Source organism: Oncorhynchus mykiss, chromosome 19 (genome assembly GCF_057628025.1).
Source record: "Oncorhynchus mykiss isolate SJ-2025 chromosome 19, ASM5762802v1, whole genome shotgun sequence".
Taxonomy (NCBI): Eukaryota; Metazoa; Chordata; class Actinopteri; order Salmoniformes; family Salmonidae; genus Oncorhynchus; species Oncorhynchus mykiss.
The window spans coordinates 49,169,461-49,195,040 of record NC_143040.1 but is presented as its reverse complement, the minus strand read 5'-3'; the positions used below and the strand labels follow the sequence as shown (position 1 = coordinate 49,195,040).

General features: G+C 42.2%; 1 protein-coding gene across 1 annotated transcript in view; it reads left to right on the top strand.

Moving 5' to 3' along the window:
* kcnh5b (potassium voltage-gated channel subfamily H member 5b) overlaps positions 1–25,272 on the top strand; it is an 81,890-nt gene extending 56,618 nt beyond the window's left edge. The window contains exons 10-11 of the mRNA XM_021574250.3: positions 5,137–5,333; positions 23,904–25,272. Of these exons, the coding sequence (XP_021429925.1) occupies positions 5,137–5,333; positions 23,904–24,875 (1,169 nt within the window). The 3' untranslated portion in view covers positions 24,876–25,272. The remainder of the gene's footprint in view (positions 1–5,136; positions 5,334–23,903) is intronic.
* Positions 25,273–25,580: the final 308 nt, after the last annotated feature.

Genomic DNA, 25,580 nt, shown 5'->3' with positions numbered 1-25,580 from the left:
CCAACTTAATGGTGAGTTCTTGTGTTTGTCTGTGGATTAGTGGTGTGCGGGTCAGCTGTTTGTTCACTCGCAACAGCCTGCAATTGCTAATAACTCCGCAACCACCAACTTCAATGTGAAAATCTGAGATCCGCACCCAACCTTAACCCTTAAATATAGAAAATGCACTATATGCTACAGTCAAAGACTGCAGAACGATTTTTTGACAGGGTGTGCAGGATTTAGCTTTGCCTTATTTAGATATGTTTCTGCTTATAATGTCTATAGTTAGATACATGCAGTGGCGATTTTAGCATGTAAATCTTGGTGGGGCAAACTATAAAAAATGCATGCCAGCAAAGCCACAACACAACACTAAACAATACATTAATTGCACTATTACGGTGACAAACGGGGTCCGCAAACTGTTAGGGCCTACATAAAGCTGTCCCAACAGCAGTCCCATCACCTTACCACTGCTACACTTGGCTTTCAGCGGAGCCTTGTCTGGCAGTGAAACAGTTCATTCAGTCTCATTTACTGCATAAAAAAAAAAACATAGCTGATATGGCTGACTTGCTTAAAAAAATGTGGTTTCTACTGACAATTGAGATGTACACACTATGGCATAAGGGGACGACGAGCGGATAAGAAGGAATCAGTCATTCCGATTAAGACATTAATGAGCGAGCTAGGACGGCCATAGTCAATATAACTATTTGTTCATCACTTTTAAAATGTACACCGACAGAATTCAGAACATGGGCCATTCTTACAGTGTTCTCCCTGTACACCAAGTCAGAACCGTAGGATAAATAAAGGGGGCAAATAAGTAGACGACGAAAGCTCTCTACAATATTCGATGATTACATTTCTCTAAAACAGGCTATAGGCTACATGTGCACCACCAAGTCAGAACAGTAGGTGAAATTAAGAGCTGAAAAGGGACCAAATTATTAGGGTGAGGAACATGGGCTACTAACAGCTTACTACACAACATACTGTACACTTAGTATTACTTTCTTTGCTACAGTATATATATCTCCCTGGCATATTACAGAATGTATGCAGCAGCATACAATACTTTTTTGGACTCACCTTGTTGTGCTGTGCTCACTTGAACCAAAACATGGCACGGCGGTTCCTCGTGGGCAAATTTTGTCTTCAAACTTTGTAATCAAAGTCTGCCATTTTCTGGATTTATGGTGCTTTGAATAAAACTGGGAACTCTGAAAAAACAAGGTTGAATCATGATAGCGTCAGTGATCTTCAGGTCGGAGCTCTAGAAAGAGGCCCGAGTTCCGGACTTGCAATTCCGAGTTGGATGACCGTTCAAAACGTATTTTTTTCAAGTCTTGAACTCACTGTCTTGAACTCACTGAAGTTAGTTGTTTTGAGCGTGGCAGAAGTCATGCTGGATTGACAGCATGGCCAATGTTAAATGTTGATCCATTTAAGCTTGGAAAAGATACCCTTAAAACTAGTCTTGGGACCACACACCCACTCCACTGAATAACATCCACTGATTCCTTCCAAACCTCTCATTGTTGAATTTGCGATTTCCAACTTGTGTGTAATGTTTATATCCAATGTCCGATGAGCATTGATACGTTTTATCTATCATTTCTCTTCATTATTTCTCTTCATATGACAAGGATTAAACGTAATTTGCCAGTAGATTGTCGACTTGATTCATGATGATGACTGCTAGCTTGCTAGTTAAGATTTTGAAAGTATGATGTTGACATGATAAGTGCAATCAATGCTAATGTGATTTGACATACTAGAGAACATTAACCAATCACAGCACAACTAGAGAACATTACCAACCTACACTCCTGTATTTTCTGCTGGCTGCCTCACCACCACATAAATCGCTGAGCTAGGCTGAAACATCTGGATTTTGGAGATGCCTTATTCAAGAAAGCAAAAAAGAGACCAAGTTTGTATGCGGCTTTATTTACTCAATTATTATATATATATATATTTTTTACGTTACCCCAACGTGGGGCTCAAAACAGGTGGGGCAGTGGTCGACACTGGACACATGTAGCTTCTCTTTTGTCATTATATGTTGCACTATAAGAATAAATAAAACCTTGCTCAACAGAATATTGTAATAGATCGATAGAATGACTGCTTCACACTAGGTGACTTCGGTAAAGTTTTTTCTGTCATCTTCCGCGGAGCAAAGATGTTTAGGTACTGGGGAGAAAATACAATAAAGCAATAACAAACGGGAAAGATTTTCTGTACAAAGGAACAAGAAAGCTGTGAAAACGACCGGATGTGTTCCGATAAGATTTCAGTTTGGCTTCGATACATATTTTATATGGTCAGCTTCTATCAGCTTTTATGATGCTTTTATGATGAATACAGCACCTCTACAGATCATAGAGGAGAAATTTGGAGTTTGCCAAAAAACAGTAGGTTATATTCTAGTTAATCAATGTTCAGATTTCAGTTTCTATTTAAATAGTAGGCTACAGTTTCCTTGACATGCCATAGGCCTATTTGAAGTCTTGTGACTGTCGATTTGTATAGTTTCTCACATTCATCACACAATAACATAGCCGGCACTGCTATTATCTTTTTTTTTACCACTTCACCAAATATTTTCCAAGCATGCATTTTTTTGGCCTTCCTTTCTCTTCATTTTTAACTCTCATTTCGCGGCTTTTGTCTTGAATTTAAGTTCGACAATGTAATTTTTGCCTCCGTGATTGATGTTAACTTTTTATGCCAGTTCCCAAAAGTATGCAATTTGGCGCGGGTACAGTTAGACCCTAAAGTTTAGGCTTATGCACTAATACCAGATAACCTAAAATAATGAAATAAAAAAGTCAATGTAAACTATATAAATTACGCAATAATTATGCATTAATGGATTTTTTAATGGTATTGTTTCTCTTAATTCAACTCGTACGCCCGTCACCCGCCCTTCAGCCACACAATATTTAATGACACTAAACTCGTCCACCCCGCGATAACCGCAGGGACTGTCACTATTGTGGATGATGTTGTTTCTGGGGTTTGGCTGATGCCTTGTCAACTCAAACAGCAACAAAAAAATACACATATGCAATAGAAAGGGCGAAAGATAAAGACAGAGTTGGAGACCAGCAGAGCAGGCTGTAGTGCCAGCGGGTGTTTTCGGAGGCTATTTTATTGCTTTTCTACATTAACTTCATTAGGAGCTAGAGTAGGGCTGTAGTTAGAGCTTCATAAAAAGTATATTAGCCACAGATGAATTGCCGCACAACATGGAGGACATTAATCAGCAGCTCAAATGGACACCGACGTGAGGCGTCTGTCTTGCCACCACAGGTGGTCCCGGGATCACATTTACAGACTTCGTAGGGGGCATGGATGGTTTGGGGGGGGGGGGCATGCCTGGTGCTACTGTGATGATTTAGAGCAGATCGACAATGCAGGAGACCCACGGTGGAGGAGCCGTGGGGGGGCGCAGCACGAGAGGAAGGAGGCACATTAGTGTAACATCCTTCTGAGAGCATTAACTCTCTGCACAATGGTAGTCTGTACATTTGTTCTATCATGTTTAATATTGTTAATGGTAAGTTATGAGCACTACTCATCTGTCACGCCTAATTTTGTACCAGATATGTTGCTATTCACCCTGCTCAATTCCACTTTACTGTAGGTATGTGATTCTAGTCATAGACTGGTTGCAAAACTAGACAAAACTATGGTGGCAGGGTTAGCTGACTGCTGTATGTCTCGTGGGCAAACAGTGAACACCTCCCTTTAGCCTAGGCCAACTCTGCCTGCCTCCACCTGGAGGTAAGAGGTGCAAACAGGCAAGAGGAATAGCTAGGGCTCATAGCCGACGGGGGAGAGAGACCGAGACAGAGCGAGACAGAAAGAGAGACCCCTCTGATTTCCCCTGGCAATCACTAAGCTAACTCTTAGCTGTGGATCCTTTCTCTCTTCTTCATTAGCAGCCCACTAGCAGAGGAGAGGAGCTGCCTGCAACACTCCCACTGTAACAAGCCTATACTTGGACAACCTGCAGAGTCACACACCTTTAATAATCCATTCCACTGGCCACAGGGTTACAGCAACTTTCCATCAAACAATATTCCATCGGCCTTATCAGTTTATGATTTTCTCCTCTGTCTTGGATTAGTTGTGTTTCACGAAACGACGATTGGACTAATTTTGCAATCTATTATTCATGCTGCTTTATGAGAAAGGGAATTTTAGTGGGGAAAATTATTCACACAGCAATATGTTCTGGCCCAGTGAACTGATTGGATATGCAGTAAACTGAAGGAGATGAGACTGTATCAGTCCACGTCAGCACTGTGCCTTAGTCTCAGAAATCTGCTAGCTTACATGGAGCTATAGTTGTCACCATGACCACCATTGATCACACAAACATGAAACACTGAATTCACTCCCATCCACCTCCACAAAGGATGGTTGTAGTGTGAGAGTAGTGTTGCATTGATCTCCAACCACAGACAGTAAGACACCTCTTCTCAGGTTGATGCTGACCTCTAATTCCTCTAGAGCCACCAGGCTGATCTCTCTGACCTTCTCCATATCGGCTCCAATAATTGGTGGCGTGCTGTGCCTCTAAGGGGGGGGGGGGGGGGGGGGGGCCTTCCAGCACCGAGCACATCCAGCACCGAGCATCCAGCACCGCAGGACTCTTTAGTTGGATGGTTTCTCAGACCCAATTTCTCAGACCCAAATGGTACAGGAGAGACAAGATTGACACATCCTGTCTGTGTTGTGGTTCTGATGTTTGGGTTCTCTCTGCTGTATGGTAGACTGGTTGGTTGGTTTCATTGGTTGTCATTTGGTGATACTAGTGCAATCCCTTCAAGTGAACCATTGATTTGATATTCAACTGACAGTTTATGATAATTTTAGATGAGAATAATATGTTTTTATTGGTCTTTACTGGCTGTAGAGTAAATCAGCTTGTAACATTTTACTGTGCACTGAGTAATGAGAATCTTTGGTTGCTAAGGGCTCAGCCAGATAACCTCGTTGCTAAGGAAACCTTTAAACCTCAGATCTCAAAATATCCATAACATCTGTGACTGGTGATTTCACTGAGAAAATACTAAATATTGTACTATTTTGTCTCCCACACAAATCTCTCAATGTATCTTTCCCCTCTCTCAGGTAAAGGAGATGTGTTTGGAGATGTGTTCTGGAAAGAGACCACTCTTGCACATGCGTGTGCTAACGTGCGGGCGCTGACATACTGCGACCTGCACGTCATCAAGAGAGAGGCACTGCTCAAGGTTCTGGAGTTCTACACAGCCTTTGCGAACTCCTTCTCACGCAACCTTATCCTCACCTGCAACCTACGCAAGCGGGTATGATTTACGCAGTGACACGCACGCACAACACACCACACACACACACACACACACACACACACACACACACACACACACACACACACACACACACACACACACACTGACAACCACATGTCAGTCCTCCTCCTTTTTCCTCCCTCTTCTGTATCCTATTTTCTCATCTAAAACATTTGCAGAGCGTTTTTGTGGCCTTTCTCCTTGACTGCAGAAAGTTAGTTCTCCGATCACTAGTGCTGAGCATTAACCGAAATGTCAGTTTTATTTGAATTCCTTTTCTTTCTTTTTCTTTTTCGGTGAGCTCAATGTGCACATTGCACAGTTTGTCTAGAGATAAATCATATCAAGCCTGAACTGGGCGATGTAGTAGGGAGTTGTAGTTTCCAACAGGCCAATATTCTACATAGTTTAGAGCAAAAAATGTGGTAATTAACTACAATCACCATAATCCATTGTATGCCTACTTGTCCGGTCTGTGAGTTTTTTTATTTACTTCTGCTACTAGGCAGGGTAGCCTAGTGGTTAGAGCATTGGACTAGTAACCGAAAGGTTGCAAGTTCAAATCCCCGAGCTGACAAGGTACAAAATCTGTCGTTCTGCTCCTGAACAGGCAGTTAACACACTGTTCCTAGGCCGTCATTGAAAATAAGAATTTGTTCTTAACTGACTTGCATGGTAAAATAAAGGTAAAAAATAAAAATAAAAATTAGATTAGTGTGGGACAGACACTGAGCGAGAGATTCGAGAGAAGAATGTGTGATCGATAGAGAGCAGTGTCTTCTCTTGGTATCTCTACCTGAAAATACATAATCTAAGTGACTGATAGTTGGTATTCAGTAGCCATAAAACTATGTCTAATTTACTTTGAATAATTACTAAAATAATGGTTTTGTCAGACAGCATAGGCAGCAGCTCCATAGAGATGAGATGATGACTTGGTAATCAAATAAAACAAATGTAATATACACAACTGAAATATTTTATTAAATAAATGAATGTGAATAAATGATGGTTAGTAAGTGTTAAGCCGTTATGGGCAGTCACTACCATCATGAGACTTTTTATTTATTGTTTTATTCAGTGTTGTTTGGGACTGCTCGTTCAACTCAATGTGTCCCTTGTACTGTAAAATAAATTGAACACCCTCCCCCTCATAGAATGAACTCAAAACAAAGTTTACGGCCACAAATGGCATTATCTGTAGTGACCTTGTGTTTATAAACGTGAGTATCTATCTACTTTGCTTTTGTGGCACAATCGATGCCACGCAGTGCTACGGGTCAGAAAGTTGAAGGTTTGCTGACCATCACAGGGGAGCTCACTCTGCCTGTTTCATTACTTCACAATCAGAGCTGGCTGCAGACAATGATCAGCTAGGGGGAAGTTAGATTTTCAGCATTTTGATGCCATCTTTATACTTCAATAAAATATTGTATATGCAATTCATTTTTCACCATCAGGTTTCTGTGCCAATGTACCAAATGACCAATAAAGAAAAAAAAACATACTGGCGTGGTTTGCGTTTTCAACACCACAATAAATAGATGTCAATCTCGACAAACAGAAAACACATCCCTCCTTACCTTGTAGCCGTACCCAGTATTGAAGGCTTGGCTTGACGATCTCTGAATGTCGTTAAACTTTTTTGGTGTTTTTTAACAGATGTCTCTTTTGATTCATCAATAGCCTCTGCACAGTTTGGATTGATTGATTGATTTTATTATAAAAATACATACAGTATATACACAAATCATTTAAAAAGTTACCATGATTGCACAATAAAGTCGGGGACGTATTTCCATTGTGGTCCCTACATTTGCTGCAGAATATGCTACAGTAATATAAGGACTGAATGCACATCTAATGTGCACATCTCTGGCTTTTGGGGTCACCTTATGTTTTAACATAGCTACAGTACATCTATGGGCTTTTATGTTTTTCTGTCATGCGTAATGGTAGCCTTTCATAGGCTGTCTATTGGATAACGGCAAAATCATTTGTTTCTTTGGGGCTTGGTCTCATAAAATGTCATTAATGTAGGGCTCATAAAATGTATTTAATGTATGGCTTATCAGGCTCAGGTAGCATCAGGCTTGAATTTTCATGCCAACCAAAGCTCTAATCAAATCAAGACATATTAGAATACTTCTGTTTTGGGAGGGAAATACCGGCTTACCAGAGAGAAAAGTGATTATTCTTGGATGGAACATTTGTAAAATAATGAGAAAATATTCAACCCTAGTCTGGAGCTTATTCTTTAGATGTTTGGGGCTGCTGGGGAACCATGATGTGTAGGCATAATCAAAGTGACACTGGACTAGCGTACTTGCCAGAGTCTTTAGGGTGTCTATAAGTTCCCATCCAATTGGCGACAGATTTTAATGCAAATTTTGGGGTTTACTTTAGGAGAATTTGGCGCCGCATAGCGTGACCGGGAAGATTTTAATTTACCAGACATCCATATGCATTCAGATCCGAATTGGCTTAGCCAGCACCATCAATAAACAAAGGATATTGGAGCCACACTTACGTGTCCTTAAAAACAGCCTACAACAAGTTACAAAAACACTATTCCTTATCTTTCGATGTATAGTATATGCACAACTTTATAGCCATTTAAAAAATAAATCATTTTTAGGCTACTTTCCTAAAACAATAATTGTCCACCTCACAGTTCAGCTGTCAGAGATTTGAGCACTAAATGAATCAGGGCATTGCATGTATAGGCTTAGGGTCCACTGTGTGATATTAATATTTAACAAGAAGCTTAGGCCTAGCCCCAGAGCGATAGAGAGAGAGATAGTCGCTTTGGATAAAAGTGTCTGCTACAGTAAATGGCATATATTATTATATATTATAGAGATATGCTGACGGCTTTCTATGGTACCGACATGCATGTTTTTATGTCAGATGGCTTACGAGCAGGCTATCACACTTGCGAACTGGTTTAAACCTTCACAGGATATATCGCAGCAATTACCAACAAAGGCAAGTGCCTACCATACCCAACAAATGACAGAAATAGGCTGTCATTTATTTTACAACAGACCTACTTATAACCTACAGTATCTTCAAATAAATACGGAGTACACAATTAAAAAGACAGATCAAATTTAATTTGGCCAATGAAAATGTCTCAACAGAATTAAACAAAATAGGTTCAGCATATTTGCACAACTGGTTTCAATTAATAAATATCCTTACAATGATATACAATAATAATAATAATAATAATGATAAAACAAATGATTATGAATACATTTATGTTCTAATATTGCATCCTAACTGAATAGGGAGCACAGTAACCTACATTCTTCTCATCTAGTCCACTACTATATTAAAACACTCTAAAGCCCGACCCTGTCAAATCCTAGAGCATTTTCCTGTCAGCGTTGGGTTTTCATCAAATTGACTTATATTATTAATTGACATAAAAAATACAAGTTCAATGGATTTCCATTGCTTCTTCAACTCTAGGCATGCTGATGGTTTTGTCACTAAGCATGTTGTGTACAGTAGTTGTAGGGAATGTGCCCACTCTGCTATTGGCACGTGCGCTCTAGCCAACAGCTTGCAGATACAGTGCCTTCGGAAAGTACTCAGACCCCTTGACTTTTTCCACATTGTGTTACGTTACAGCAATTTACACATAATACCCGATAATGACAAAGTGAAAACAGATTTACATTTTTTTTTTAAACAAAAAAACAGATACCTTATTTACATAAGTAAGAGCTCAGAGACAGGATTGTGTCGAGGCACAGATCTGGGGAAGGGTACCAAAAAATGTCTTCTGCATTGAAGGTTCTCAAGAACACAGTGGCCTCCATCATTCTTAAATGGAAGAAGTTTGGAACCACCAAGACTCTTCCTAGAGCTGGTCGCCTGGCCAATCTGAGCAATCAGGGGAGAAGGGCCTTGGTCAGGGAGGTGACCATAAACCTGATGGTCACTCTGACAGAGCTCTAGAGTACCTCTGTGGAGATGGGAGAACCTTCAGGAAGGAACCATCTCTGCAGCACTACACCAATCAGGCCTTTATGGTAGAGTGACCAGACGAAAGCCACTCCTCAGTAAAAGGCACATGACAGCCCACTTGGAGTTTGCCAAAAGGCACCTAAAGACTCTCAGTCCATGAGAAACAATATTCTCTGGTCTGAGGAAACCAAGATTGAACTCTTTGGCCTGAATGCCATGCATTACTTCTGGAGGAAACCTGGCACCATCCCTACGGTGAAGCATGGTGGTGGCAGCATCATCCTAAGGGGATGTTTTTCAGAGGCAGGGACTCGGAGACTAGTCAGGATCAAGACAAAGATGACCAGAGCAAAATAGAGAGAGATAAAAATCCTTAATGAAAACCTGCTCAGGATCTCAGACTGGGGGCGAAGGTTCACCTTCCAACAGGACAATGCCCCTAAGCACACAGCCAAGACAACGTAAGAGTGGCTTCGGGACAAGTCTCCGAATGTCCTTGAGTGGCCCAGCCAGAGCCCGGACTTTAACCCGATCTAACATCTTTGGAGAGACCTGAAAATAGCTGTGCAGCAACTCTCCCCATCCAACCTGACAGAGAAAGAGAGGATCTGTAGAGAAGAATGGGAGAAACTCCCCAAAAACAGGTGTGCCAAGTTTGAAGCGTCTCACCCAAGAAGACTTGAGGTTGTAATCTCTGCCAAAGAAGCTTCGACAAAGTACTGAGTGAAAGATCTGAATACTTATGTAAATGTGATATTTAAAAAAATAAAAAAAGAATTAAAGGAGTCTGAGTTATTTCCGAATGCACTGTATGATTGCTAGTTAGCCTATTACAGATATGGACAAAGGATCCACCTATCACTATTGTCACTATGAATGTGGGATAGAGGGCAGGACAGACCGTTAGACTGATAGACTATACTGACCTGTGGCATAGTAAAAGTTAGCACACGGAAAAGCTTAGGTCATAAGGGAAGTACCAAACCACCTTGATACAGGGGAGCAGATGAGGAAATTTGGCTATATGGAAGAAATAATAGAGTAAATCCTGCAAAAGAGCGAATTTACTCCATGGAAAAAAAAAACACTACCCTCTTTGCCCAATAAAAAACCCCACAGCCCTCCCCAAAGCAACAAAAACTAGTTTGACAACCTTCTCCTATTTTGGACGACCCCTCCTCCAGTAAATTGTGATCTGTCCATTACAGCATTCACCCACATAATGAATAGTGTATTTAATGTTTAAAAAATAACCGCGATTCGTTTTTATAAATGGAACCGAAACCGAACCGACCTCAGAAAACACTAATTGTTCAGCACTACCTTTCACTCTTGAGGGAACTCTGGAATGTAATTCTCACATTATTAGGTTATTAATCCTAAAGGTATTTACCATGTTTATTCTCTCTACACCCAATAGGTCTTTTGTCAGAGCCATTTTCGCATAATGAATTATATATTAAATACTAATAGACTCCTTACTTACTGTGGCCTTTTAGCAGTTAACACCCACAGACATGTTGGCAGTCTGCTATCTCCCAGTGAGAAATAGCAGAGGTGTGTGTGTGTGTGTGTGTGTGTGTGTGTGTGTGTGTGTGTGTGTGTGTGTGTGTGTGTGTGTGTTTTGAACTGCCGCTATATTCAATCAATCAAATGCACCAGCCGATGTCACAAAGTGCTATACAGAAACCCAGCCTAAAACTCCAAACAGCAAGCAATGCAGATGTAGAAGCACGGTGGCTAGGAAAAACTCCCTAGAAAGGCAGGAACCTAGGAAGAAACCTATAGAGGAACTAGTCTCTGAGGGGTGGCCAGTCCTCTTCTGGCTGTGCCAGGTGGCGATCATAACAGTACATGGCCAAGATGTTCAAACGTTCATAGATGACCAGCACGGTCAAATAATAATAATCACAGTGGTTGTAGAGGGTGCAACAAGTCAGCACCTCAGGAGTAAATGTCAGTTGGTTTTTCATAGCCAAGAATTCAGAGTTCGAGACAGCAGGTGCGGTAGAGAGAGAGAGTCGAAAACCGCAGGTCCAGGACAAGGTAGCACGTCCGGTGAACAGGTCAGGGTTCCATAGCCGCAGGCAGAACAATTGAAACTGGAGCAGCAGCACGACCAGGTGGACTGGGGACAGCAAGGAGTCATGAGGCCAGGTAGTCCTGAGGCATGGTCCCATGGGAGGGAGAGAGAATTAGAGGGAGCATACTTACATTCACACAGGACACCAGATAAGACAGGAGAATTACACCAGATATAACAGACTGACCCTAGTCCCCCCGACACAAGCTATTGCAACATAGATACTGGAGGCTGAGACAGGAGGGGTCGGGAGACACTGTGGCCCAGTCCGACGATACCCCCGGACAGGGCCAACCAGGCAGGATATGACCCCACCCATTTTGCCAAAGCACAGCCCCCACACCACTATAGGGATATCTGCAAACCACCAACTTACTACCCTGAGACAAGGCTGAGTATAGCCCATGAAGATCTCCCCCACAGCACGAACCCAAGGGGGCGCCAACCCGAACAGGAAGATCACGTCAGTGACACAACCTACTCAAGTGACACACCCAGAAACAAATACTCAAACTGTTGATCCTTTTGATTTTAAAAACATTGAAAACATTCATGAAAGCATTCATCGTTTCATACAACACTTGACAAATGATTGACTGCTCATGTTAAAAATGGGGCCCTGTGAATTTTCAACACAAAGCACCTTTCTCTCTCTTAGTCTTGAGCGATTGTTTCCATCTTGGTAAAATGAGCATTAACTTACCTAACCATTTTCTCATTTAAGAAAACACTTCGGGGCTTTTAGACTCCTCTTTACCTGACTAAAAAAAACACATGCAAATCTGCTCTTTTTCTTTTGCCTAAAGGGGCCACTGCACATTGTTAAGCAAAATCTATGCTGTACTTCTGCAGCGCTTTACGGTTCTGGTATTAAAACGATCAGTTTTGAATATTTTCCCAGTGCTGTCGAATACTAGGCTACCAACACTTTTCAGAGAATTCTAGATCTCTGGAGTATTCCTCTTTTTACATTTAGGTTGAAAGCCTAAGAAGCAGACATCCACAGAGTGCACCAAATATTTACAGAATATCTGTGTCGTTAGGGGCTCTTTTCTATGGTTTATTTTTGTTAGCTGGGACAGCTTGTGTGCTTGGAGGACAATGGTAAGAGACGCCTGACCCTGCAGACAAGGATACTTTTACCAGCCGACTGATGTATTAGTAATGAGAGTTTCCACAAAAAACCAAGACCAAAAAAATACCAGGATTTTGGGGATTTTCACAAAATGTAATCGATCCATAGAATAGTATTCTGGAGGAAGGATTGTTGACATATTTAACATTTGTATCTAAAAGCATAATTGAGAAATAATGAATCAAAGCATAGTTATTACTATCATAGTTATTACTATCATATTTATTACTATCATATTTATTACTATCATATTTATTACTATCATAGTTATTACTATCATATTTATTACTATCATATTTATTACTATCATATTTATTACTATCATATTTATTACTATCATAGTTATTACTATCATATTTATTACTATCATAGTTATTACTATCATATTTATTACTATCATAGTTATTACTATCATAGTTATTACTATCATATTTATTACTATCATAGTTATTACTATCATAGTTATTACTATCATATTTATTACTATCATATTTATTACTATCATATTTATTACTATCATAGTTATTACTATCATATTTATTACTATCATATTTATTACTATCATATTTATTACTATCATATTTATTACTATCATAGTTATTACTATCATATTTATTACTATCATAGTTATTACTATCATATTTATTACTATCATAGTTATTACTATCATAGTTATTACTATCATATTTATTACTATCATAGTTATTACTATCATAGTTATTACTATCATATGTATTACTATCATATTTATTACTATCATAGTTATTACTATCATAGTTATTACTATCATATTTATTACTATCATATTTATTACTATCATAGTTATTACTATCATAGTTATTACGTTTTGCCCTTGCCCAGGCCTCCTTTAAGACTCCTTAATGTTTTATCTGTAGATGCTGTAAAGGAAAAATAGGTGTCATATGAGTAGTATTTTGATTTCAATAAAAACATTTTAAATGATGAATATTGAAAAATATAAACATGAATATTAAAACATATTGTCTGAAAATATGTTTATTGGTTTATTTGTTCATTTTCAACACAGTGATACAGCCTCACTGATAAGACTGCACAGTTTTGATTCGTGATGTTCAAATAGAGCAGTGGTCACCAACCTTTTTTTAAATCAAGATCCCTTTCTGAGTCAAAATGCAAGCCGAAATCTACCGCTGTGATTTAAAAAAAAAACATGACTTAAAAATGTAAGCCTAGGCAACATTAACCTATTAAAAACAGTACTGTGAGGTTTGTGCAGTAGGCTATAGGCCCAATACATTATCACCGCATATAGGCTTTTCTTGAATTGCCCTGCTAATGCATTGGTGTTCGGACCATTTTTAGGTAGGCTATATGATCACACCGGTAAAAGCAGACATTTAAATAATTCGCTTTTTATTTTAATTTTACTGGGCTGATGATCCCTGCATCTGATGGTCAGTCTCAGCGGAAGGAGAGAGCAGCAGACTGAGGTTTCGTCTCTCAACATCCCTCTGCTCTCCCTTTCCTCCGCTGACACTGACCAAAAAGGGACACACCATCTTCCAGCTGATTGCGAAACTCGAGTCGCACTGCACTGCTGCTAATAATAACAATGCAAGCCTATTGATACAATTTTCTACTCATTCATTACAGTTGCAGTGCTGGTTGTAGCGTGAGTTGAAGTTGGAAGAACGCATATTTCATGGCTTATAAAAGTAGAACGGCTAAAACAGTAGCGAGGCTATATACAGTAGCGAGGCTATAACAGTAGTGAGGCTATATACAGGCACTGGTTAGTTGGGCTGATTGAGGTAGTATGTACATGTAGATATGGTTAAAGTGACTATGCATATATGATAAACAGAGAGCAGCAGTAGCGTAAAAGAGGGGTTGGTGGGTGGTGGGACACAGTGCAGATAGCCCAGTTAGCCAATGTGCGGGGGCACTGGTTGGTCGGGTCAATTGAGGTAGCATGTACATGAACGTATAGTTAAAGTGACTATGTATATATAATAAACAGAGAGTAGCAGCAGCGTAAAAGAGGGGTTGGGGGAGGGCACAATGCAAATAGTCCGGGTAGCCATTTGATTACCTATACAGGAGTCTTATGGCTTGGGGGTAAAAACTGTTGAGAAGCCTTTTTGTCCTAGACTTGGCACTCCGGTACCGCTTGCCATGCGGTAGTAGAGAGAACAGTCTATGACTGAGGTGGCTGGGGTCTTTGACAATTTTTAGGGCCTTCCTCTGACACCGTCTGGTGTAGAGGTCCAGGATGGCAGGCAGCTTTGCCCCAGTGATGTACTGGGCCGTACGCACTACCTTCTGTCGTGCCATGCGGTCGGATGCCGAGCAATTTACGTACCAGGCAGTGATGCAACCAGTCAGGATGCTCTCGATGTTTCAGCTGTAGAACCTTTTGAGGATCTGAGGACCTATGCCAAATCTTTTTAGTTTCCTGAGGGGGAATAGACTTTGTCGTGCCCTCTTCACAACTGTCTTGGTGTGTTTGGACAATTCTAGTTTGTTGGGGATGTGGACAACAAGGAATTTGAAGCTCTCAACCTGCTCCAATACAGCACCTTCGATGAGAATGGGGGTGTGCTCAGCCCTCCTTTTCCTGTAGTCCACAATCATCTCCTTAGTCTTGGTTACGTTGAGGGATAAGTTGTTATGCTGGCACCACCCGGCCAGGTCTCTGACCTCCTCCCGATAGGCTGTCTCGTCGTTGTCGGTGATCAGGCCTACCACTGTTGTGTCTGCAAACTTAATGATGGTATTGTAGTCGTGCCTGGCCCTGCAGTTGTGGGTGAACAGGGAGTACAGGAAGGGACTGAGCACGCACCCCTGAGGGGCTCCAGTGTTGAGGATCAGTGTGGCAGATGTGTTGCTACCTACCCTCACCACCTGGGGGCAGCCTGTCAGGAAATCTAGGATCCAGTAGCAGAGGGAGGTGTTTAGTCCCATAATCCTTAACTTAGTGATGAGCTTTGAGGGTACTATGATGTTGAACGCTGAGCTGTAGTCAATGAATAGCATTCTCACGTAGGTGTTCCTTTTGTCCAGATGGGAAAGGGCAGTGTGGAGTGCAATAGAGTTTGCATTATCTGTGGATCTGTTTGGGCGTTATGCAAATTGGAGTGGGTCTAGAGTTTCTGGGATAATGGTGTTGATGTGAGCCATTACCAGCCTTTCAAAGCACTTAATGGCTACTGACGTGAGTGCTACAGGTCTGTAGTCATTTAGGCAGGTTAACTTCGTGTTCTTGGGCACAGGGACTATGGTGGTCTGCTTGAAACATGTTGGTATTACAGACTCAATCAGGGACATGTTGAAAATGTCAGTGAAGACACCTGCCAGTTGGTCAGAACATCCTGGTAATCCGTATGGCCCCGCAGCCTTGTGAATGTTGGCCTGTTTAAAGGTCCTATTCACATTGGCTATGGAGAGCGTGATCACACAGTCGTCCGGAACAGCTGTTGCTCTCATGCATGCCTCAGTGTTGCTTGCCTTGAAGCGAGCATAGAAGTGATTTAGCTCGTCTGGTAGGCTCATGTCACTGGGCAGCTCGCGGCTTTGCTTCCCTTTGTAGTCTGTAATAGTTTGCAAGCCCTGTCACATAAGACGAGCGTCGGAGCCGGTGTAGTATGATTCAATCTTAGCCCTGTATTGACGCTTTGCGTGTTTGACGGTTTGTCGCAGGGCATAGCAGGATTTCTTATAAGCTTCCGGGTTAGAGTCCCGCACCTTGAAAGCGGCAGCTCTACCCTTTAGCTCAGTGCGAACGTTGCCTGTAAATCCATGGCTTCTGGTTTGGGTATGTACGTACAGTCACTGTGAGGACGACGTCCTCAATGCACTTATTGATAAAGCCAGTGACTGATGTGGTGTACTCCTCAATCACATCGGAAGAATCCCGGAACATGTTCCAGTCTGTGCTAGCAAAACAGTCCTGTAGTTTAGCATCTGCTTCACCTGGCCACTTTTTTATAGACTGAGTCACTGTTGCTTCCTGCTTTAGTTTTTGCTTGGGAGCAGGAATCAGGAGGATATAATTGTGGTCGGATTTACCAAATGGAGGGCAAGGGAGAGCTTTGTACGCGTCTCTGTGAATGGTGTACAGGTGATCTAGATTTTTGTCTCCTCTAGTTGCACATTTAACATGTTGATAGAAATTAGGTTTAAGTTTGATTTAAGTTTCCCTGCATTAAAGTCTCCGGCCACGAGGAGTGCCGACTCTGGGTGAGCGGTTTCCTGTTTGCTCATTTCAGTGTCCATGCTAGCTGTGCTAGCAACAAATGTAGAATTACTGATGCTAGCATTGGAAGCAGAACAACTTGTGTCGTCAACAGGTGCAGGTGTAGTACTGCTGATAGTAGCACTACCACCAGTAGAGCTGGTATGTGTCTCTATGGACGCGGACCTTACCTTTTTAACAATTTATCAATTTTCGAGCAAACGGAATGAGCAGAAGCTACGTTTTGCTACATACATTTGTGGAATTCCCACGGGAGAGTAACGGTTAATGTGATTGGATGTTCATTATTTGACTAGGCTACCTGTTTGACATTTGACATTGTGTGGTTTTTCGCTGAACACTAGATGGTTTATTTTTGGCAGTGCAACGAGGCTACTTAACCCTTAACCCTAGCCCTAACTCTAACATGAAGAAAGGGTTGTGAGACATCACCCAAATGTATAGCCCCGTTGGAAAATCGAAATGGACTGTTTGAAAATGTGAATCACATTTTTATTTGGCGTACCTCCAACGGCATTACCCCAGTTAGGGAATAGCCGAAATATAATATATTTTGTTCAACAATATATTGAAAAATTGGTCATATTTTATTTGGATAGTCCATCTGCAGATGCACTACAGATGGTCATGCTATCAACAATTATCTGTTGATAAGCAACTGACTATCTGTTGATAAGCAGCTGCTTGCTAGGTTTACGGTAAGGGCTAGGGTAAATTTTAGAATAAGTGTTAGGGTAAGGGTTAAGTTTAGGGGTTAGGATAAGGGTTAAGGTTAGGGGTTAGGATAAGGGTTAAGGTTAGGGGTTGGGATAAGGGTTAAGGTTAGGGTTAGGAGATCGCTTGTTGAAATGTTACAGATAGTACACCTGTAGATGCTCTACACACTATCCAAATAAAGTTTGACCGAAAAATGTGCCAAATCATAAATGGTATATTTTCAATATTCATGTTTATATTTGTCAATATTCATAAATGAATATAAAAAAAGACTAAATACTACACATATTACAGAGCCAGCGTTAAAGCTTCATATGACACCAAAGTTCTACCAAAGCTCTATAGCACCTACACAGATGAAACACTATGGAGTCTTAAAGGAGGCCTTGGTCATGCCAAAAGGTCATAAATATGCCAAATGATTTCTCAATTATGCTTTTAGATATACTGTATGTCAAAAATCCTTCCGCCAAATAACTATTCTATGGAGGACATTTTGTGAAAATCCCCAAAATCATGGTATTTTTTTTGTATCACTGTGACTATGGAGAAGTGTCTGCGTGTTTGTGCGCGTGCGTGTGCGTGTGCGTGTGTGTGTGTGTGTGTGTGAGAGAGAGGATATGGTGGGGTAGGGAGTTTAATACAGAAAAGTGAAGTCCAGGCTGAAGTCCAGAATGGTGATTTGTTGTAAGTGTTTTCCTGATTTCAGCAAGAGAACAGCAGGTCTATGTGTGTATGGAAGGCAGTGCAGTGATCAGGTGAGATGGAGAGAGCTGAGCAGCAGGAGGAGGGGAGATGAGGAAGTCACCCATGCAGAGAGTTTCATTTTCTCTGTTCTGTCTGATAAATAATGAATTGCTGAACTTAAGAAGAAAATTGACCCACTTTTTTATGTGGAGAAGAAGAAGCCAGAGCTAGACATCCACACTAAGAGAGACAGGGTAGATTATCTCTGCAGTCTCTACATCAGAACAGAAAAACATAGACACTTTGAAATGTTCAAGCGGCAATGGACACTCCATGTACTGCTCTCTAATCCACTCTGTGCTTTTTAAGATGCTTCTTCACCACACAAGTCTAGAATGAGCTCCCATTGCAATATCTCCTAGCCTCCGTTATGACTCTCCTTAAGGCCTGTGTGTGTGTGTAGGTACTGTATGTGTGTGTGCACATGTGCGTGTGTCTCCGTGCATGTACGTACATGTGCTTTCCAATGTGTGTGTGTGCTTCCTCGTATACATGTGTGCTTGTGTGTGGTCCTTCCCCCTCCCCTGGCATGTATATTTGGGACCGGAGTGGGAGGAGGATGACAGGCTGGATCACCTAGGGAGCAGTGATGTGTCATCCATTCGCCTACAGAGACGCTTCCCAGAGGGGGAGTACAAGTCCCTTTCTCTCCTGCCCCCACTCCCAGGGCCTGTGTGATGGGGCTGCCCAGAGACAGAGAGAAAGCGGTATGGAGAAATGGACAAGCATCTCTCCTCATATTGGAGGAAAATGTGACAGAATGAGTTTGGTCAGGAGTTCTGACTGTGCCTCCACAGCTCTGCATCATCTATCCCTCTTCAATATCTGAATGTGGGATTTCGGCCTCACATCCAAGTCAGCAATACATTTTGATTACAAGTTTGAACCGAATGGTTGGCATGCGGTGCGGGAGTCAGGGGTACAGTTTGGATCCTGTATTCATTCTGATTCTGGGATTGTGCGAGTATTGTTAGAGGGCCAACAGAGTATCTATCACATACCCCATGCTCCAGGAACCTCCACTCTCTAGCTTACTGGGATAAATATAACTCTGTAATATAACGCTAAATCTAATCAAGAGGAGAGATGAGACCACCTACACACTCCCAGACCATCCAGCTACCAGGATTAGCTTCCCTGACCAATATCTCCTCCCAGGAATTACACAATTACAGTACCTCCCACTCCCTGGCCCTGCATTCTCCTGCAGGCTTGGGACGTTTTTTAAATAAGGGGGGGTACTTGGGGGGATGGGGGGGGGGGGGGGGTACTTGGAGAAGTGTTTCAATGCAGTTATATCATGTTTTATTACTCTGAGTGCTTTGCATAATTTATATTAGTAGAAGGTCTGCATGCTGGCAGCTGTATATTTAAGTGCTTGGACCTTTTTCAGTCAGTGTGCTGACTAGGCTTGGCTCTGCCACTGGAGCACTGCTGGTTAGATACATTTTTAGCTCAGCACCTGAAAGTGGAGAAATTAACTAGGCTTTTGATTATCATCTCTGTCATAATGAGTCGGGGGAGAGGAGTGACTTGTGACAATGTGACATAGCTCAGCAGCACGCATCTCAGCCATCTCAGTAATTGGCAGCACAACCTACAGTGTTTTCCTACAATACTGCATGGAGGCAGGTTTTTATAGTGTTGTGGTGGCAACGTGTGACCTATGAAGTCAGTGGTACACTACCTTTCAAACAGGCTTGTTTGTCTTTGGCACAGTGCTGCACACTGTAGCCTATCAGGTTAATCAGGCTTACCAAGACCACAACCGCAACAATGAATGAGCCTGACTGGACAATTCCCAGTGCACTATCATTAATACATGGAAGATATCATGTTGATAGGGATGTCAGGAGAGGGGGAGAGATACAGAGAGAGAGAGGGAGAGAGAAAGCGAGGATAGGAGAAAAGAGACATCAAGTGTGAGAAAGTAGAAAGGACGTGGTTTGTTGGAATTAGGGAGATAGAGGCAGGGTTAATCATGGCCCTCAGTACAAGGCAACCAATTCCTCATGGGCCCTATTTGATATTGAGTTTTGGAGATAAGACAACAATCGTTGTTTCTCGATTTCTTTCTGTCTCTGTCCCCTCCCCTCTCCCTCTCCCTCTTTTTCTCCCCACTCTGTTTCTAGCACTCTCTCCGTCACTTCTTTCTCTTGAGCCAGAGGTCGATTGTTACAACGGAGCCTCAGAGAAGAAAAGAGTTCAAAGGCAGACCAAACACACCCTTGGTGTGAGCGTAGTGAGCGGTTCATACGGACCTTGAACCCTTTCTCCCCCTCTGGCCCAAATATTACTTCATCCACTGTGTAAACATAGGATTGTTGTACTATTTTTATTTCTACTTTGAACCAGGGTAGGATTTTATTGATTTGAGGTTCATTGTATTTCTGTTTTTTCAACGAGCTTTGAAGTCTGCTCCAAAATAGAGCCTACGCAATGCTGCTTGGAATAATTCTTCCCTCCGTCTGCCGAACTGTCTGCAAGAAAAATGCTTGTTGATATACATATACTGTATAGAATATTCTAGAATAGGCCGCAAGGGGCTGTGTATTTCTAAGTTATTCTTTCTTTCTTGACATATTTTAGAGATTTCAGTGGCAGCTGTTCTTCTAGTTGAAAAAATAAAACTTCTAATGGGGTTAGAAAGGTTGGATTTTTATTAACAACAAACTTATTACAGTTGAGAGAATCAGGTCATGTGGGTGTGTTTGTATTTTCTCCATCTTGGTCAGGTTGTTATTGTAAAAGAGAATGTTTTCTCAATTACTTACCTAGTTAAATAAAGGCAAAATAAATCAAATATGTTTGTGGAAGTTAGTTTTATTTTGCTGCAATAAGTCTCTGTAGGGTAGAACAGGTGTAGTCGGTCTGTTTTCAGGCTTCTATTATCAACTTACCCTTACTGCCCCTCTCAAAAAATGTTTTTAAAGTACTCCAGGCCCTCTTTTCATCTGAATAATTAATCTGTCTGTTTCTGTCTGTGTCCGTGTTTCTTGTTGTTTTATGTTTGATGGCTATTTTATGTTCTGTACCGTCTTGTGGGGTGAGCTCATAGCTGCTCCCCTTCCGGCAACACTGCTAATTCTCCTCTCCATTACCATACACATTAAGACATCTGCATACTGTCCTGTCTCTCTAGGAGCTCAAAGCCCCTCTCTCAGACGAAGGCAGGATGAACTTGGAGGGGACGATGCCTAAATGCACATCCATTTTGTCTCCCATACATGTTTCGACAAATAATGCTGGTGTATTCCTGATATCATTAACTTATCGTTCCCTTAATTGATATCCCCGATTTTATGTTTGAATGATATGACTTCAGTTCCCACATAGGTGGAAAGCTTGCCGTATCTGAGAATAACTCTGGCAGAACGACTGTAATGTGGTCAGATATTGTGAAGAGTACTCCTCGGTAAACCGTAAAGGCCATTCATCCCTGTTGATAGCAATGGTTTGTAATTTGTCCTGCTCTACCGTATGGATGTAAAATAAAGTCAAAAGTTCCATAACAGACAGATGGAGAGAATAATTGGGTCAGTGAAATTAGTTTGAATAATTAAAATAAGTCAAGCCACTTGTCTGAGAGCAGTGTGGTCAAAGTATGTGTCTTGAGTTTTAGCTTCCCAAGGATGCCAACCATACTACCATGACAACCTTGTTTCTTTTCCAAGCCTAATTGCCTCTCACTCAAGAGGTCCAGGCAAATCGGTATAGCACTTAACCTGTCAATCAAAGTTGAGACCTTTTTCCCCCCTTAACTTTATTCAAATCTACCCACCTACTCAAGCTGCCCAAGTAATGGTCTCTAGACAATCTATGTTTGACAGAGAGAAAAGCTAACCTGTTATGCTGTAATTAAAATAAGTGGGAAACACTATTGACTTGTGTAGAAAAATCGACACAATTTTGCTGTCCCTGCACTGGATGAATCAAGACAGTGACTCATCACATAAATGTAGACTACATTTCAGCAAAAGCTTTAGTTGTCTTGTAATGAATAGTCACTGCCTCCCAACTAAGCCTACAGTACATACTATCTGCAGGTGATGTGATTGACAGGTCCTTTCTTTCCCCTTCCTTGTCCCTACACTAGCCCACTGACCCAGCAGGGGGCTTGATACAATGACATTAAGTGACATTACGCAGCCACTTCCAACAGAGGTGCCGGGTACAGCGAGGAGGGGACATGTCCTGACAAGGCTGAGAGAAAGAATGTGAGGGAATAATATAATAATACATTCTGGCCATGCTGAAGAGCCACATGCCTGGACTGTCAGCTGCAGAGGGACCATTATTATTTTAACCAAGAATAATACTTCAGTCTACTGGCTGGCTGAGGTCCCTGTCATTCCCAATTTAATTAGTATCTAAGCGCCAGGAGAGGAGAGCAGATTGGCAAAGCAGGTTGAATAATAGACTGAGGCACAGTCAGGAGTGCAGATGGATATTTTCATAGAGATCCCTTCTAAAGCCAGACTTGACTGCACTGCGCTGTCAATGGGACACGTGATGAATGGATAGCCAGATAGGCAGGCAGACAGGTGCTCTTTATCAGTTTGCATATAAATCTCTCTGGTTCCTTTGTTGTTTTCAGAGTCATATATACATATATACAGTGCATTCGTAAAGTATTCAGACTGACTTTTTCCATATTTTCTTATGTTACAGCCATGTTCTAAAATTGATAAAATAGATTTTTCCCCTCATCAATCTACACACATTACCCAATAATAACAAAGCAAAAACAGGTTTAGACATTTTCACAAATGTATAAAAAAACAACTGAAATATCAAATTTACTTGGGTATTTTTTTATTTTATTTAACCTTTATTTAACTAGGCAAGTCAGTTAAGAACAAATTCTTATTTACAATGATGGCCTACACCGACCAAACCCTAACCCGGACGACGCTGGGCCAATTGTGCACCGTACTATGGGACTCCCAATCACGGCCGGTTGTGTTTCCATTCTTCTCTGCAGATCCTCTCAAGCTCTGTCAGGTTGGATGGGGAGCATCGCTGCACAGCTATTTTCAGGTCTCTCAAGAGATGTTCGATCAGGTTCAAGTCGAGGCTCTGGCTGGGCCATTCAAGGACATTCAGAGACTTGTCCCGAAGCCACTCCTGCGTTGTCTTGGCTGTTGGAAGGTGAACCTTCGGCCCAGTCTGACGTCCTGAGTGCTCTGGAGCAGGTTTTCATCAAGAATCTCTCTGTACTTTGCTCCGTTCATCTTTCCCTTGATCCTAACTAGTTTGGCCGGGCGGCCAGCTCTAGGAATAGTCTTGGTGGTTCCAAACTTCCATTTAAGAATGATGGAGACCAGAATTGTTTTCGTACCCTTCCCCAGATCTGTGCCTTGACACAATTCTGTCTCGACAGGTGTGTGCTTTTCCAAATCATGTCCAATAAATTGAATTTACCACAGGTGGACTTCAATCAAATTTCAAATAACCTGTTTTCGCTTTGTCATTATGGGGTATTGTGTGTAGATTGATGAGGAAAACAATTTATTTAATCAATTTTAGAATAAGGCTGTAACAAAATGTGGAAAAAGTCAAGGGGTCTGAATACTTTCCGAATGCACTGTATACAGAATAATGTATTACTTTTCATTCATAAATAATGTATAAAAATGAGATTACTCTTCTATTTTTTGTACTTTGCAGGTAATTTTTCGTAAGATCAGTGACGTGAAGAAGGAGGAGGAGGAGCGCCAGCGTCAGAAGAACGAGGTTCAGCTGACCATCCCCCAGGACCATCCGGTCAGGAAGCTCTTCCAGAAGTTCAAGCAGCAGAAGGAGCTGCAGAGGAATCAGGGGGCGTCCTCCCAGCTGGACCTGGAGAAGAACCAGCTCCAAGTGGAGCACCACCTTCACCCCATCCCCCACAGCCTGCAGCTGTCCCACTCCAGCCTGCAGCACTCCCTGCCCCTCAACATCCAGCGGCCCGGACCACACTCCTCCCTGCAAGGGCTCCAGAACGGGGCTCCCCCTACGGGCTGCAGTAGCAGTGTGCTCACCGTGTCCCAGGTCACACCCATGCAGTCTAGTCCTGCCATGGGGGAGCCGCCTCCAGTCCGGCTCAAGGTGAGCAGCAGCCCTGCTCTGGTAAAGCCTCCTGCTGCCAGGGGCTGGGGGCGCCTCAAAAACGTGGCTGCCCCACCTCCCGTGGTCAGGAAGGAGGGACTGAACAATGTAGCTAAAGCCGTTTCTGTGGAGATGCTATCTCAGAAGGGCAGGGGTCAGGAGGCGGGGCTCAGAGGAGGAGAGGGAGAGGACAACCGCCTCCATAAGACAGACTCCTGCGACAGCGGCATCACTAAGAGTGAGCTGCGTATAGACAGGGCCGGGGAGGCCCCCCTGCCACACCCGTTCGGCCCCATCCCAGAGCAGGCCCTGCAGGCTGCGCTGCAGGAGACCCGGCTGGAGCTCCGGGGGGACCTCCAGACTCTGGGGGGCCGGCTGGGGGCCCTGGAGAAACAGGTGGCTCAGATCTTCAAACTGCTGACCTCTACAGAGAAGAGGAGGCCGTCTCTACCTCTGGCCGCCACCCCCAAAACCAAAACCAAACGTCAGGACATCTTCACTGTCTCCAGACCCGTTTCTCCTGACTTAGTGGACGATGACGGGCACATGTGAAGAGGACAAAACACCACTGTTCGACGTACCTTAACATTTGCACACAAACTTTTAACTCATGTCCATCATGAGACCTTTCTTGATTGTAAATATTTCTCTATGCATGTCCAGCTGGATTCTGGCTTGCCAAAGAAACAAAGTCTATTCAGGGGCGCAACTTTGGTTTTAGAAGTGGGGGGGACATAACCTAGCAGTGGGTCTGGGAGTCCCTCAGAATTTTGGGGGCATCTAAAGCTCATTTCCTGCATTTCTACTAGGGCTGTTCCCGACAACAAACAAATATAGGTCGATCAAGAGTAGTCTTTTATTTCGACTAATCAATTGGCTGAAATTTTTAAACATGTATTTTTAGGCATATAGACTCACCCTATGTGTTCTAATAAAATCAACTAGGCTATAAGTACTGAAATTGTCTGATACTTTGAGCACGCTGTTTGATGAAATAATTACGACACACAAATAACTCAACAGGGAGCCGGAGATCAAGATAGCCTAACCAGAAGAAAAAATAATTTTCCAGACCCTCTTCTCGCTGCTGCTGGCCTTTGCAGCTTCTGCCTTTATGCTCCTGAAGTTGCTGGTAATAGGCTACACCAGCGGTCAGCAACCTTTTCCATTTGAAGTGCAAGGTTATGATACCATTTCTACCAATCTGCGTGACTGTTATGATTTTTATATGCACATTTTCGTGGAACAGTTGCATTT